The sequence below is a fragment of the Lepisosteus platostomus genome, chromosome 13 (genome assembly GCF_059453375.1).
Source record: "Lepisosteus platostomus isolate fLepPlt1 chromosome 13, fLepPlt1.hap1, whole genome shotgun sequence".
Taxonomy (NCBI): Eukaryota; Metazoa; Chordata; class Actinopteri; order Semionotiformes; family Lepisosteidae; genus Lepisosteus; species Lepisosteus platostomus.
This window is the reverse complement of record NC_142623.1, coordinates 6,782,126-6,798,396: the sequence shown is the minus strand read 5'-3', so window position 1 is coordinate 6,798,396 and position 16,271 is coordinate 6,782,126. Positions and strand designations below refer to the sequence as shown.

At 41.5% G+C, this 16,271-nt stretch overlaps 1 protein-coding gene across 12 annotated transcripts in view; it reads right to left on the bottom strand.

Annotated features, from left to right (window-relative positions):
- Positions 1 to 16,271, bottom strand: part of phactr4b (phosphatase and actin regulator 4b) — a 47,792-nt gene that overhangs the window by 11,733 nt on the left and 19,788 nt on the right. For 8 of the 12 annotated variants that reach the window (XM_088602831.1, XM_088602830.1, XM_088602827.1 and 5 more), the window contains 4 exons: positions 6,621 to 6,791; positions 5,969 to 6,049; positions 4,615 to 5,058; positions 2,469 to 2,873 (listed from right to left, as the gene is read on the bottom strand). In XM_088602831.1, coding sequence (XP_088458957.1) covers positions 2,469 to 2,873; positions 4,615 to 5,058; positions 5,969 to 6,049; positions 6,621 to 6,791 — 1,101 coding nt within the window. Of the gene's footprint in view, positions 1 to 2,468; positions 2,874 to 4,614; positions 5,059 to 5,968; positions 6,050 to 6,620; positions 6,792 to 8,833; positions 8,950 to 12,541; positions 13,052 to 16,271 lie in introns of those variants that run through there. The other 4 variants (XM_088602826.1, XM_088602824.1, XM_088602825.1 and 1 more) reach the window with 4 other exon arrangements.

Here is a 16,271-nt window from a genome sequence, read left to right as displayed (position 1 = left end):
TCAAATGGGAATGTCTAATTCTGATCTGACTGCAGCAAGTGTGTGGGTGGGTGTGAACTTGTTTTCCTGAGCAAGTGCGCACATGCTCAGACATCATATTCGGAGCACAACACATTGCCTGCAGTCTAGCATGTTCTGAAATTAAAACAGCTGGGACATGCTGAGAACACAGTGGCTACTGAACCTACCGATCACAGCACAAAATAAGCCTGTCTTTAAGCTAAGATTCTCTCCCCATTATTTATGGACTTAATACGCAGAAAGGAAAACGATTCAAAGTCTGTGAAAAACACATCGCTACCAAACGCATACCCTGTTAAGGCGCTAGTCCGACAACAATGCAAACGTGACTACTACAATTTTAAACTGGGCTGCTATTTAAATATTCTGATTCTGTGGGCAAGCAGAGACCAATCATGTTTTTTTCCATAATGTGATGTTTGAAATTCCTCCGTGGATCATGACATTCTTGTTTTTTTAGGCTTTTGCCTTCTGACTACACTTTGACTTTCTTCCAGCTACATTTTGCTTCTTTCATTTTCAAAGGTCATATATCACTTCATTTACTCTCCATTTTTACATACACTACCGATGTGCCAACAAGCATACCAAATCACAGTTATTTTCTGTGGTATGAGGGGAACAGACCACTTTGAATCTTCTGTACATTATTTTTTCTTTTGCAATCAAATCACAAATAATTATGCAACGATTTCCCAGGTGAAAAGGCGAGGAGACTTTTCATGTTGAAGATAAAATTACATGAAAAGGCAAATAGTACCATAATCTCTTGCTTGCAAGCATAGAACAAGTTAATTCTATGACAAAACACTTTAAAAGTGCAAGTCCAGATTCTAGATGAACATAAGATGGGATATAAAGATGGTATTTTATAGAAGTTTATTCTGTATATTTTGTCTGACTACTAATTTTATGAGTATAATTTCTGAACAGTTTCTGGCAAGAAAAAGCGCAGCCTTCATGAGTACTTTGCATACGATAATGCACTGACATCAAGCACTCCACTGTAAGTCCTCCAAAACCTAGAGAGTCGACCACAGGGTGGAACTCAAATCCACAAACTGCACAGCAAACACTGGCAAAGACTACACACAAACTAAGGTACATTTCCTCCATTCAGTCTGTAACACTACTGCCAAGCCAACGATGTGGGGGGTCGTTGCTATTTAACACATTTAACATATCCAGTGAATCCCACAGGTCCTGGACTGGGTGGTGGCAGTCAATCATTCTAATAATATATTTTGCATTTCCATCATATTCCTGATCACAAAGCATGTAGGTGGAGTGACACTTTGTCCACCACCGAAAAGCAGCGTCCACCTGGGTGAAGCCTTGTGGTCGGAGAGAAGCTGCTTCATCAGCTGATGGCCAGAGACACAGTGGGCTCTGCACTGAGCCAAGACTGAAGCAGGACAGCTTGAGTGGCACTTGCCAAGTGCAGAGGAACACTACTTTGTTGACGGTTTAAGGGATTATGTTGCTGTAACAACCAGTAAAGCAGGTCTCAAAATGTGGTCACCATAGCCACTCAGGCATCGACTTTTAACAAAGTTTAACAAAGAGGGGCTCCTGATGTTGACATGAATCGCCAAAACAATGACATTCCATACACAGATATCACAAACCTTTTTGTTGTCCTGCCTGTATAAATGCTTTCAACCATCACCAAATGAAAGATGACGCCCAGATACCACAGAAAATACCACACTTTGCTACTATTCATGGAGTTGCAGCCCTTCAGTCATGCCTCCCAGTGACTCTGAATCATCACGCCACCAATGATCCAATGACTTAATCATGCTTATGGGTCTGTCATGGTGCTTGGACGGGTTTGTCTTTGCTGTTGGGAAGCGATATCTCAAATGTTTTTTCCAAAACTGTCTCTCCTGTCACTGGGGTGGTCACAGGTGCTTCCTGCTTCTGAAACCTTGCGACTGTGCACGTTGGATGAGTGTTTTTCCACTGCGTGTGTGGATGAATTGCACAGCGATTAAAACTGGCAAACCTCTCTGCTATTTAAGCATTATCATCATATACATTATCTACTATGCCCTTCGAACAACCAAACTTCTTAACACACAGGCTCGAAAGAGGATGTGATCTACAATATTTTACATGGAGACTCATCACAACCTCCTGCACTATTACACTCAATCAGGTTAGTGAGCATTGCAGAGGCTTATATTGAGGGACCTTACAACTAACAGATGGGGATCATAAAAAGAGCAACAGTAGTACATTAAAACACAATAATTCAAGCACAATTTGAAGCATAAATAAACGAAACGAAGCTTTCTCTGCAAGTTTCTAACAGACAATCCGCTCATGAGCTCTGCAAACGAGAGCATGAAATAGCTACAGTGGTGGGCAGTCTGGGCTGTCAGGAGTGCTGCAGGAGGGCAGGGCCTCCTGTAATGCACAGCTGTGGCTGCAGGCACACTTACCTATTAGCGCAGGGTTGCTATTCCGGTTTATAGGCTTGGGTGGCGGGACGGGGGGCTGCTTGGCAGGTGCAGGGGCGGTGGGGGTGCTGCTTGGAGCAGGAGGATTAGCGCTAGCAGAGGAAACAGTCCTAGCGGGCTTGGCGCCCGAGCCAGCAGAGGAAGTAGAGGATGAGGAGAAGGAGGAAGAGGAGGAGGCAGTGGTGGTGGCGGTGGTGGATGAGGGGGCAGTGCTGGTGGGGTTCTTGTGCATGCCGTGATCTTTCACCGGCCCGTCGCCTCCAGCCTCCTGCACCGGGGAGACCATCAGCCACTTGGGGGGCAGGATGGGCTGTTTGGGGGGCAGCGGCTCTCGCAGGGTGTCTCTGGGCGGCTCGCTCTCAGATGCCGGCCGGCTCCCATTCGACTCTGCGGACGGCCGCGTGGCATCGAGACAAGAAGACACACAGACAAGCAGTCAGACGGAGCGCAGACATGCACACACTGCAAAGCACCCCCCCGCTTCTGAACCTTCTCAAACAAAAGGTTCTGGGAGATCAACACATCAAACAAGAAGAAAATGAGGGTTTGTGTGTTTGTGATTTAGCTCATAAGCAGCAACCCCCTCTAGGTAACATCCTACCCTATACATCAATTCACATCCTCACAAAATTAAACCTCAAAAAGAGGCATCCAAACAAATCTCATAGTCTGTAATATCACAATCCTTTATAGCAAGCAAAAGATTTTGAGAAGTCTCTCAAAATGATTAGTTTTGGAATAACCAGACTATTCTCGGCCCCAAGTTCTATTCTTTTTTTAATCTATCTAATCCATTCTTCAAAACGAATGTTTTTTATCTTAAAATAGAGAACAGTGGGTATAGAACAGCTTTATCATTATGACATACCCGCCATTCAAAACTAGGTCAGCAAGCAAGAATACTGCTGCACCTAGAAAAAAACGAGTTGTCTGCTGTATGCAATGGGACAAGTCTATAGTAGATTTTTAACAACCAACAGCCAAAAATCAATCTTTTGCATGAACTTTTTGTGGGTATCTAATTCTTTGCTCTATTTGCTAGCATGAATAGGGCTGGCTTTGAAAGGAAAAGATGTTGAATGTCAGTCAACACCACAATTTCAAAATAACGATGAGACTTAGAGCAACACGAGATCAATAAAGCAAGCTGTTAAGATTTAGTGGTGCTCAGCAGAAATGCTGAATGTTAAGCAGTGAGTGGCTATACAGGAACAAAAAGCAACATTGTAAAACCAGTTAGAGCTGACTTTGGAAGGAAAAATTAATTCAATGACCATCTATCAGGAAGCGGTCTGTGCCATTGGGATTAACCTGCAGTGCCTTTTCTTTAAAGAAAGCTTACACTGGGCATGACAGACTCCCATTTAACAAAAGCCAGCAAATCGTGGCCATTTTAATTATGAGGTTTCCTGGAATCTAGAATTGGACATTACGGAAAGCCCAGTTTAGGAGCTGTTATACAACAGACATATAGGCAGCACAGTTATAGGATGCAACAAATAGCCCCCATCCAAACCAGCAAGATCCCAGCCAAGAAATACACACCAGCTCTGCAGAGAGGCAGGCAATACATCACCATCACTTTTCTGAGGAACCCCTGACAGGGGAATGAATAGAAAAATCCCCAAAAACCCTAGAGATAGCACTTTCATAAAGAAACTGAATGACGATTAGGCCTTACCTTTCCCCAGATTATTTTTTTTTTGGGGGGGGGGGAAAGGCAAGTATTAGTTCAAATCAGGTTTTAGTTTTGAGATTCTGAGAAACGTCGTTTTTGCTTCCAAAACAAAATCGAAAAAAAAACCCACTTGCAACATATCAGAACTGTTGAGAGTTCATAATAATGTACGTGAAATTACAAATACACACGGTATGTTGACAACAAAGCAGCTTCGTTAAACTGAATAAAACCCCCAACAACTAGCATTTCGGAGATGTTTCGCAATTGCGAATTAAGCAGCTTTTGAAAGCTTAGTTGAAGGAGATCCTTTGAGAACCCGGCTCATGCTCCGATGGCTCCTTCCACCACACGAGACCTCGGATTCCGACTTAAACTCGTGGAAGGGGCCGGGAGGGAGACGACTCCGGGAACTGGGTGCTGACCCCACGTGACCCATCCCTCGCTCACCTCGTCGAAGCCTGCCATCCTCGTCAGAGGGCTGCTTGGGCAGAGTGCCCTTCTTGTCGGGCTCCGAGTAGGGCCGCATCCTCCTGCCTTCCTCCGAGGGCACCTTCTGCAGGCTCAGCTTCTTCTCTGCCTCCGAGTGGGGCCGAACCCGCTTCCCTTCCTCCGTGGGCCTGTGGACGGCCGGCTTCTTCTCCACCTCCACGTGGGGCCGGCTGCGCCGGTTCTCCTCCTGGACGGGGGCCCTGGGGAGGGTCGACTTCTTCTCTCCATCGGAAGATATCCGGACCTTCCTGCCGTTCTCCCCCTGCAGCAGCCACGAGGGGTTGGCTTTAAACTCCAACTCCGAGGGGGGGCGGCCCTGCTCTGAGCTCTTGCCCCCTCCCATGGGCACCGTGTGGCCGTTTTTCATTGTGGGCTGTTTGGAGCTGTTCACGTCCTCCCCTTCTGCAGACAGGCAGAGAGACAAAAAAAAAAACCCACGCAGGCCCGTAGTAGAATTGAGGAACAAACTCAATCAAGCTCCCTGGAGCTCTAAAAACCTTCACCAGCAACGGCTGAATTCTGCACATCAATCATGAACAGGGCAGCTTTAACTAAGTTAAAATAATTCTGTTAGGGGAGGCAGATCAAAGCCGGCTTAGGCTCAGGTCTGGTCTGTCAAACAATTTGCATCTGTTTGCTTTATAAGAGAAATAGCCACATTCAAAAACACTCTACCTCAATGCTTGTGTTCAATTCTTTTTTGCTCATGTAGAATATAAATAATTATATAAGCTCCACGTTAACAGTTCATTTTTCCCAAAATGTTTCAAAAATAACTCTTTCCCCACACTTCTATATCTTTAGTGTACCCTACAAAATACCTTTTTAAAAGGTGCAAAAACAGGCATGTTGATTTTGCAAAGAAGACTTCATTCATTTGTGATCTTCTATGTGTGTGGCTTAACCATTTAACACTCCATCCAGAGCACTGGTTTGGCTTTTTAATCCAGATATCAGTGGATCAGATCTGGGGCATGTTAACTCCCCATATGCAATGCTGCTTGTGGTGGTGGGGCTTGTAACTGTTGAGGTGTGCAGCAGAGGTTACCTGTACAAGTGTACCTTATTGCACAAAACTACAGTTACAGCATTATCAGAGACAGGACGTTTCATTTCCCTAGCTCTGAAAGCAGCATTGTATTTTTGACACGTAACAATATAACACAATGTTTTAGAGAATGAGTACAGTGATCTGTTTGTGTGATGGTCACAGAATTGCCAAATTCTAGAAAAAAAAGATGTGCTTATTAAGACAACAATATTTCTTGGTATAACTCATGCAGTGGTGCACTGACATCTCATGTTCTCTTACCATTATCTGGAATCTCCTTAAGCACACCCTTGTCTATCAGCTCCTGCCTGGGCTTCCTCATCGAGATCTTTCTTTCCAGAACTGCGCACACAGAGGAAATTGATCAGAACCTGAACTAGATTTATTTACTGTTTTTTTTTTCTTAAAATAAGAAAGTGGCTATTAGTGGACTATTAACAAGATTTAATACCACTCAGGAGCACGACTGGGTAAGTATCAGCTTCTGTCAAAAGGGCTTCAGTGGGCCACAGAACGATGTGGGTTTCTGTTTATCAGCAACTTCCGTACCCAATAGGGCAAATGCAAGCATGCAGTGATCAGACAGCTGTTTCAGTGCTTAATTTCCCACTACAGGGGAAAGAGGTGGATTGCTCCGACAATGCCAATTTCAGCTGGGACATGCAGAGTTCTTATTCTTCATGCACTAACAAGCAAAAATAAATAAAAAGAGAAAAGGTCACTTGTTTCAGACTTTTGATCCTTCGCTAACAAAGTCTGAATTGCTACTCTTATGTTTTAGGTTGTTTTTGTGTCAATTCTTCAAGAGACAAAGGAAATCGTGTTTAGGAAAGTTAAAGCAGCACATAACCGTGAGACTTACTCTTGTCACACAATCTGGAAACAAAATGCTAAACAGTCACATCAAAAGTACCTTCCGAAGTTTCCTTAAACTTCTCACTGCTTTTCTTCTTCCTCCACTTCCAGGGCTTGAAAATTTTGCCGAAGTTGGAGAACTTGCCCTTGCGTCTGGAGGGAGGGGTGCTGTCCCCAGAATTTCCCCCGTCACTCCCCGGTGTGTTGAGCTGATTGTCGACTTCATCATCTTGGGGAAAAAAATTAAGAAAAGAGCGGGATTAGGCACAGATTCCAGCTGCTTCATCCAGTACAGCTATGGACGAATCTGTACACTCCAGAAGTAATGAATTATCACTAAGCACAGGATCACATTTAGGAGCACATACTTTCGCCACTGATGCACATTGAGCAAAGCGTGTGCACCACATCTCCTGAAATCACTGGGATATGCCCTCTTTTGGATGGGAATTGAATAATGCTGGCACGATGTTCATCACAACAAGCTGAACATAGAGCTTAGAGGTGCCTGACCAAAATAAACTACACACACTGACCTTTTGGACGAATATTTTTACACATGACTAAGTATGAGCTCTCTGAAAGATAAGGCATAATTTCTAGAAATACTATATATTCATTATCAGGATAAAGGACTACCTTCAGTACCCTGCTTTATGCATTTATTTACCACTATACATTACAGGACTACAATAAGAATGTATGTCTAGCTTGACAATGTTTCCGACTATGTTAATGTACCCTTATTTAATTTGTTTCATTACTCAGATTTGCCCAACAGCGTCATTAAATGAGTAGCAGCACAATATGACATATGGAATTATACACTAAGACCTGCATGGTTTAAAGAACCACTCAATTTAGGGATGCACTTATATCTCAACACCCTATTTGTCATATACAGTTGGAGATGGAAACTAGATAACTGCAAGAATGTTACAGCTCTGAAGAATACCAAGCAAAAGGCTACATGACTTGGCAGCACCTTTGTGGTTCTAAATAACAAAATGCCTTTGTACAACATTTGAGGTCTAAATAGAATACCTTCAATATATACCAAAAACAAAAAAAACTTTGTATTTGAGTCTCAACACATCAGTTATCTATACAGTAGCGTTTAAGCATGAAAACTGGTTTCTAATCTGTTATAAGGATTTTTCCTTGTTTAATGTGGTAAGTAATAAGTGGTTACACAATTCGATGGATTTAAAGGCTATCGGATTAGAAGTCTTGACTGTAAAGTAAAAAAGGGCTCAACTTAATTTCCTGAGAATTCCAAAGACTAAAACTTAATTAAACTAAAACGTTCATATATTTTAAATGAATAAATTAAGCTGCAACACTAAAATGTGTTAGTCAACTAAGAGTGATTATAGTCAGATTTTAGTTGACTAGACTAAATTAAAAGTGTGACTAATATGTAATACTTTAGTCGACTTGACTAAGGCTACATCTAATCAAAAGCTGGTAACTAACCCCGAATCAAAATGGTCATGTAATATTAAAGTAATTCCTTTCCTTGATCTGACAAGTACTAATTAGAATTTTATTAACAAAACAACACCTCCCTATCTTGGCTTTAATGGCTGTAAAATCTGATGTCTATCAATAGATATTTTCTTTCATGCATAATTTGTAAGTATCGCCTTTTTGATTTAACAGCAAACATAAGAATAACACATTTTCAGATGGCTAAAGTGTGCTTTCAGAACAATCCCAGAATGCTTACAGAAAACTAGCAAGTAAAATCTGCCTTCTCTTAACTGTTCAGACAAAGGGCAAAAGTTTTGTTTCTCAGGCGAGCCTCTTTGTTCTAGCAGTCAAAATATTTACCAGCCACAATCCAACCAAAATACAGAACCAGGCCTCTGTACAGGATGTCCTGGAGACACTGTTTCAAATTATTTCCCAGAAAAAAACATGCAATATGTATCTGCTTCAAACACAGAAACTGCGGCTAAGAAGCCATTCTTTGGGTTAGAATTGGTATTTCTTATCCCTTTAAAGCAAAGTTAACTTAAGACTTCAATGGATTTGAATGGAATTATTTTAAAAGCAAGACAGCCAAGTTCCCCAACAAAATCGACTTAATCTTTAAAAAAAAAAAAAAAAAAAAAAGATTATTGCTGCTAATATAAATTTTAAACATCCTGGACTTTAATACATTCTTTTAACCAACTCCCCCTTGCATTTAAATCAAGAACATCTAAAAAGACAAAGGTACGTTTTATAAATGTACAATGTACATCCTGGAGCTACACAACACAGTACCTGGATTTGGAAAGCAACTCCGAAACAGAATGCACTGTGCCATAGGATCACTCCCAGAACACTGCAGCCACGGCCTCAATACTAATTTCAGCTTTCCAGGAGCACACGGAGCACACACTGGAAAAGCTGAGCCGGAGACACAGAAATGGACCACGACTAATGAGGAGAGAGGAAACAGCACTGTACACTGTGGCACTCCACCCATCGCTTAACCAGCCTGGGGACCAGGGAGGAAGTGGGATTACACACTATATTGGAGATACTGATGTCCTGAAACCTTTCAGTGCAGTCAACTGCACATGGAAAGATTTATCCTTCCAGTAAGATATTCTATTTAATCCAAGCATATTTTGTTACCAAATTAACGTAAGAATCTTTATAGTCGCTTTAAAATTTCAGATCATGAAATGCATAAGGAGCATCTTTAAGAACAATGCATACAGCCGTGCTTAATCAAGGATTTTTCTTTCAATTGATGATACCTTCAATACCTTTTTCTGTTTTGTTGCTTAGCTTTCTGGTTATGCCAATCAAAGGGTTAGTGTATGGGATTTGCTGTCTGGTTTAACTTGACCTAACTACAGCACTAGAAACGGCAAAAATAAAAATGTTCCCTACAAAATAGAATGTTTTCCAAAGAATTATATGAACGTACTATATCTACTGTGCCAATGAATTATGTACTCATTAGTGCAGAAGATTATGATGTGCACTTGTCCCTTGCCTTAAAAATGTAATTAGCTCAGTATACAGTACTCTCAGTATTTCAAGTAGGGAGCTGCGTCAGCATGCACAGGCTGCAAAGGAACAAGTACAGGTTTATTCCATGCCGAAAAGAGAAGAAAAGAAACAACGTTTTGGCTGTGGAGTCTTCTTCAGGTGTCAACCTCAGTATTACTTATTTCTACTCTAACAGAGCACTGAATCATCAATGTAAGAACACTATGGCTTGTCTTTAATCCCTACTGAAAAATACTCTACATCCTAATACCTTAGTTTACGAAGACGAATCGACAAGATAAATAAGAGGTAAAACAATTCTAAGAACGCAGGTACACTTGGGAATGGAGTTGTAGGAAGCTGTAGTGAGATCATACTAAAAGGCAGCCGATATCTTTTTGGCTATAAGTAACACACCTTCACTGGAGTGAAAATCACTTTGGAATGGCGAAAAACAGATACGAAAATGCATGCCTTCCTGTTGCAAAAGTTCATAAACTGGGCGGTCCTTAATCAAGAAATAGCTGTTCACAGTAACTGTTCTATGTTCATAGGAATTTATCACCAGTCAGAATTCAGTCTGAATGATACAATTATATGTGATTTTGTCATGAACAAAAATAATACATGTTACAGTCCATTCCAATTCATTCTGCCTCTGTCACTCTAACTATTAACTTCTAACCAGCTTTGCTTTACAGATTTGAATTAATACAATATTTTTTGTAAAGTCTGATGGACTGAATCCCAAAATGGTCTCACACCCAAAATAAAACACCATTGGGATCTAGCCAGAATCACACCTGTACAATTCAAATTAGCATGAAGAAGCTCCAATTCACAATGTTCTACTTTAGAAAAAAATATCGCCAAAGGCAGAAAACAAAAGATGTCCTGTACCTGACAGGATTAGCAGCACAAAAATATATCAGCACACTCCACTGTATGTTTCTTCACAAAAACACTTAAAATCCCCAAGCAAAAAAAAAAGAGAAAGCAAACCTAACCCAGTTTACTAGAACTGATGTAGCGACGGAAATGCAGAACTGTTTTCAACTGAGTATGTCTCCACAATATTATCTGTATTTATTGCAAGAAAAGAATCTTCCCCAGTCCAACATGGAACAAAATCAAGAGACGGATTAAGAATTCAATCACTGGAAATAAATTGTTTTGTGAAAAATGATAATAGGTTTAAATGAAACTTGATTTGAAATGAGGAAAAGCCCAGTGTCAGAAAATATTGCTAAATTACACAGAGGAGATTTTACGAGATGGATTGCTTACACTTATCTCATTTAGGACTGCAGTTCCTGTGCTGCTCTCCAATTCTCTGATTTCAGGCTTTTAAAAGACTAGGCTTAGTTGAGCACTCAGAACAAAAATCTAAGGCACAGGCAACTATGATCAACATAAATGCTGCCCCTCTTACTTGTAGATTTTCTAACATTCAGGTATGACTAGGTGATGCTGCTGCTGGGCTAGTCTTGCTGCACCAGCACTTACGGTAGGCTGCTGGGCAGGTGTCACACATGTCAAAGACACTGACAAATCTGTGTTACAGGCACCACTATTTGAACTCTTTAGCAATGTGTTTTTTTATTTATTAAACCACTGCTTCAAACCTTTCACAGTTATTACCTCAATTCTTAATCGCATAGGTTGTTATCTCCTTCGCCCTGGACACGCCATTTAAGCTTCCTTGAGACTGCTTCAAATGAGTATATATATATAAAAAAAAATTAATTTAAAAACGTTACAGTTAAGGGATAATCATCAACTTTGGTCTTTACTGACAATTCACATTAGAAATTCAAATTAATTAGAATGTGACTAGTTCACATTTCGAGTACTACAATTTAAAACAGAAATCCCACCTCTAAGAGAGTATACTGTACTGTACTATGAATTTAATCTGCATTAAGTCTGGCTCATCCAGTTACGTTTGCATAACAAATGCGATACATTGTACAGTGTGGCATCCTGCACAGAGTAACTGCTCCTTTGCACGTGTTTACATGCGTGTCTGTAATATCCAAATGTTACGTTTTAAGATGACAGCCAGATGAATCAGCATTCTGCACCGGACACATAAGGCCACAGGAACCTGATCTAGCCAAAGCCAGGGAATGACAAACAAAAACAGGAGCCTCTCAGGAGCGCGACCTCCCAAACAAATGTGTTCCTTAACTTTGTTTGAAGCCATTGTGTACGACATCTGGACAAAAAACGAAAAGAAAAGGAGCTCTGTAAACAGGGTTTGGCTGTGTTGAGAAACAGCCGGGTATTGATGCAGGTAGCACACCTTTAATCATCTGAGGCATGAACCTAGTGCACAGCAACAAGTAATTAAATCCTGAAACTGAACACGAGATAACAAGCACCTCCTGCAATCCCTCCATTGTTACTTGGAGATAGATCTGCAGATCACACGGCAACACGAGTTAAACCACCAAATGCACAGTCAGCAGGACAGCTGCCCTGTCCTGGGATATTAAGATATTATACAAATAAAAGGCTTATGTGGGTAAGTACGCCACAATGTAACATTTTCAGCGACATCCCGTTATAATACAGGGATGAGGGTATTACATAAACTAACCATAATTTAACAAACTTCTTTACTAAAACTTAAATAGAAAGCACTGCAGAGCATTGCGAAATCAAACGAGCGGTAAATCTCATTTTCAGTACTTGCTGCACAAACATTAAGTTATGTCAGCTGCTCAGTCAGAGGTTCCTTGTATTCTGGGAGAACGATTCCGCGACCGAGCAGCCGATGCTTAGAGCCGATTTTGCAGAATTAAGAGCAGCACGCAGCAGGGCTTGCACTCTGTGTTTCTAGCTCTCCGGACAAACAAGCTCCAAGTACAACATGAGACGGGAGGGCGGAATTGCACAATCGCCGCATTCCAACTGCACATTCCCCCCACACCTGCTGTTCTTCCTCAGCTCGGACTGCTTCGCGAAAAACTTTCAGGGGCTTACCGGAGTTCAAGCCTGGATCCTCGGCTGCCGAGTCCACATCGATAGCCTGTCCCATGCTACTTCTCCCTTCCCCTGTGCTCTCAAAAGAGAGGGGGGGAGGGAGGGGAATATAAATAAAAAAGCCTCACACAGCTTCCAGTGCAGCGCTGCCGTAACTTAAGACGGGCTCCTCTTGCTTGGTCTCTCTCTCTCCTTGTGTTTTTCTCTCTCTCCCTCCCTTCCAGGATCTCTGACTTCATAAATAAAGTAGCATGCCAGGAGCATTAACAGATGGATGCTTATCATTCCTGTGTGGAGATTGCTGAGGGTCAAAGGTCTTCCCCAGAGGAGGCAGGGAAGGTTACTTGCACCAGATGAGCCCACTATCTGCTGGTGTGTCTGCGGAGCAGTCAACACATGGTTTTCCTCCACCTGTGCTGTCAATACTACGACCCATGGAGCTGCGGCAAAACACTGCACAAAACAGGAGGGACGTTCCAGGGAGCAGCCACTCGAGACTGAAAACGTGAGTCAGGCCAAGGTGGAGTCAAGCTCGAAGAAAGAGGAAATGACATCACAGAGGTGTCCGGTACATGCCGATACCCTGTGTTTGTTTTTTCTGCAATACTGCTGTATTTTGTATTTGTAATATCTTCTTTAATCTTAACATACAACTAAAAAAAACCCGTCTCAAATACATGTGGTACACGAACGAGGATGTGTCTAGGTCTGGGATTTTTAAGCAATATCACGTCATGTTCTTACATTTTCTTATATGAAGAAACACGAGATGGCTCTCATTATACACTGTTTAATTACTGAGGAAAACAATCATCATATTTAAAAAATATTCAAGGTTTAACCACTGGGTGCACTTCAGAGAAATCAACAAAACAAAATTCTGTTTGATGTCAACAAAGGCATTGAGTGCAGCTAAAACAAACAAAAACAAGATGAGGTTGGGAATGGAGATGAAGCCAAAACAAAACATTTTGTATATCATGCCTTCGTAAGAGATAAAATTCATAGTTCCGCTCTTCTCTGCAAAACAACCAGCTCTCTAAAATACAAAAGGTTGAATGAGGAGAGACTAGGTCCAGAAGAAATGGGACACATTCAAACAGATACAGCAGAACATTTCTTAACAAAAGGTCTTGAGCTCACTGTGAACTGCTCTGATAAGACTGTAGAAACGTATTGCCACTGAAGTAAGAAAAAAAAGAACAAATATATATATTTTTGTCCAGTTATTGGATCTAAATCTCAAGAATTATAAACATTTATACCTGTGAATCCCTAGAAAAACTATGAATACATTCAAACTATGTGCTTTTGTAGAAAAATCTTGAACGGAGATATGAGCCACAGCAATTTAAGTGCTGCGGCTGTTGTGGTCACAATCAAGTGAAAGACTCCTTGAAAACAAATACAAAACAAAGTACTGGACAAACAACAAGACAAGGAATACCTTAAAGAACTATGTCGAGGGGGAAAAAAAATACAGTGGAAGAGTACAGGAAAAAGGCCACAAAAATATTTTCATTTTGGAGCAGAAAAACAAGCAAACATAACCACATAAAAATAAGCAGAACAGACCACAAGCTAAGCAAATTAGGTCACCAGAGCATGGTTTGTACGGAACAGTGCAATACCTGCTGGTCCTGCAGCACCTGGTATTGGAGTACTGTAAACACTGGGACTATAAATTCCTCTGTATGGAATGCAGCTGTTATCTCGATTGATATCCCTCCCTGCTTGGCTACAGTGCTGCTCCCAGATTGCTGTGTATACTCATACTCGGGCAGTGTGGCCTTGTTACTGGGTCATGCGTCACTCGGGGCTTTAACTTCAGAGTTGGAATCATCAAGGTTAAAGAGGGAGGGGAATATAAATAAAACCCTCACGTCTCTTCCAGCTCCACACTCCCTTTAGGTAAAGGGAAAGTTAGGTAAAGGTCTTACAGCAGCACACGAAATACCCTTATAACAAGCTGGTGAAGAAAAGCGCAAACAAAGAACTGACTCCCGAACTGGTCTCTCCCCCCCGCAAGATGCTACTGTGTGATAACCTCTGATGTTACTATCCCTTGTGTTCATTATGTCAAACACGTGAGAATAACAGCTCTGATCAGTATGATTTTCAGCATACTACAATAAATATAAACACGTTAAAGGATAAACACTCTCACGTGAAGTCAGTCCCACTGTTCTTCTCTATGTTCACAATTAGCCAAAACAGCTTTGCTGTCAAGAGCACGTATTATCTAATCACAATATTATCACTTTACATACTACTGATGCGGTGGGGTACAAACACTTCAGAAGAATCATAACCAATGAGAATACATCTGTCAATATCTTCTAGGACAAAAATGTTCCATTAATATTATGCTAGATGCTTTTCCTGTAATTTCTCAAGAAAGAAAAGCACACAATACCAGACAGCACAAACACTTCTTGCAGTCCTTTCATAGGCACACTTTGTACACACAAATAAGAGGCATGTTTTTACACAGACGGCATGAAAGGTACAGACAAATGTGCCAAGTTGTTGAAGAAACTTCCCTAGGATCCTTCCAGAAGGAGCTAGATGACGTCTTTGGTGAAGTAAACTAGTAGCAAGGCAATGATTAAGATTGCAAGCACACAAGCCTCCAGACCACGAGTGCCAACACAGCAGATAGCAGACAATGAATACAAGGGCGTACAATTATTAACCACAACACTCCACTTGTGAGCGGTTCTACAGCAGGGTGTTCAGGCTAACTACTATCCCCCTCTAGGGCCCACAGAGTGTTATGACATCCTTTTCACTGGGGCAAGATTTTCAATAAACCCTTGCGAAATGGAATTCATAACTCTAGAGAGTATACTGCACCAGAATATTTTTGTACTACCACTTGTGCGTTTATGACCCATATTTTGTTTTACAAGACCGATATTAGAGCAGTTGTCTCCTGAATGGCCACAATATGAAACAAGCAAGCAAAGAGGTCAGTGTACATACAAGCCAGAGCAATGAGAGAGGATTAAACCCCACATTAGTGTCCTTAATCTAGAGGAACTCACAATAATTAAAAAATCAAAATGATTAAGAGAATTAATTAAATGCTTTAAACCTAAATTAAAACTGTGTCAAGCATACCATTTTCTAAATATCTGTCCAACCATTCACTTTCTAACCTCCTGATCTAGTACAGGGAGGGTCTCGAGAGAGCCACAGCCTACTGTGGATAGTAACGGGTGCAAGGCAGGATACACCCTGGATGCGATGGCAGTCTATCACACAGACACGGACACAAATGCACCCTCGTCAAAAGGCCAATTAACCTACCAGCAGGTGTTCGGACTGTGGGAATACATCAGGACACCACGACGAAACCCACACGATCCTGAGGAGAACACGGCGCAGACAGCACCCAAGGCTCGGGATTGATCGCAGGACCCCAGCACTGTGAGGCAGTAATGCTCACCACTGCTCTGCCATGCCACCCACGTTTGCTAAACATCTTGTAAATCACCACTAGAAACATTGTGACTAAAATATACCACATAAACAGGATCATCTACATATCCTATTTTGCACGTTGCACTAATCCACAGAACTCCTCAGGTATGCTTTATTATAGTAATGCTCTACTGGGGCGAGTGGTCGTCCAGTCAGGTAGGCATCACCCCCTTTTTGAAATCAGAAAACAAAACAATAGATGGTGGTTCAGTGAATGTATACACTATTGGTGGTCTTCTAAACA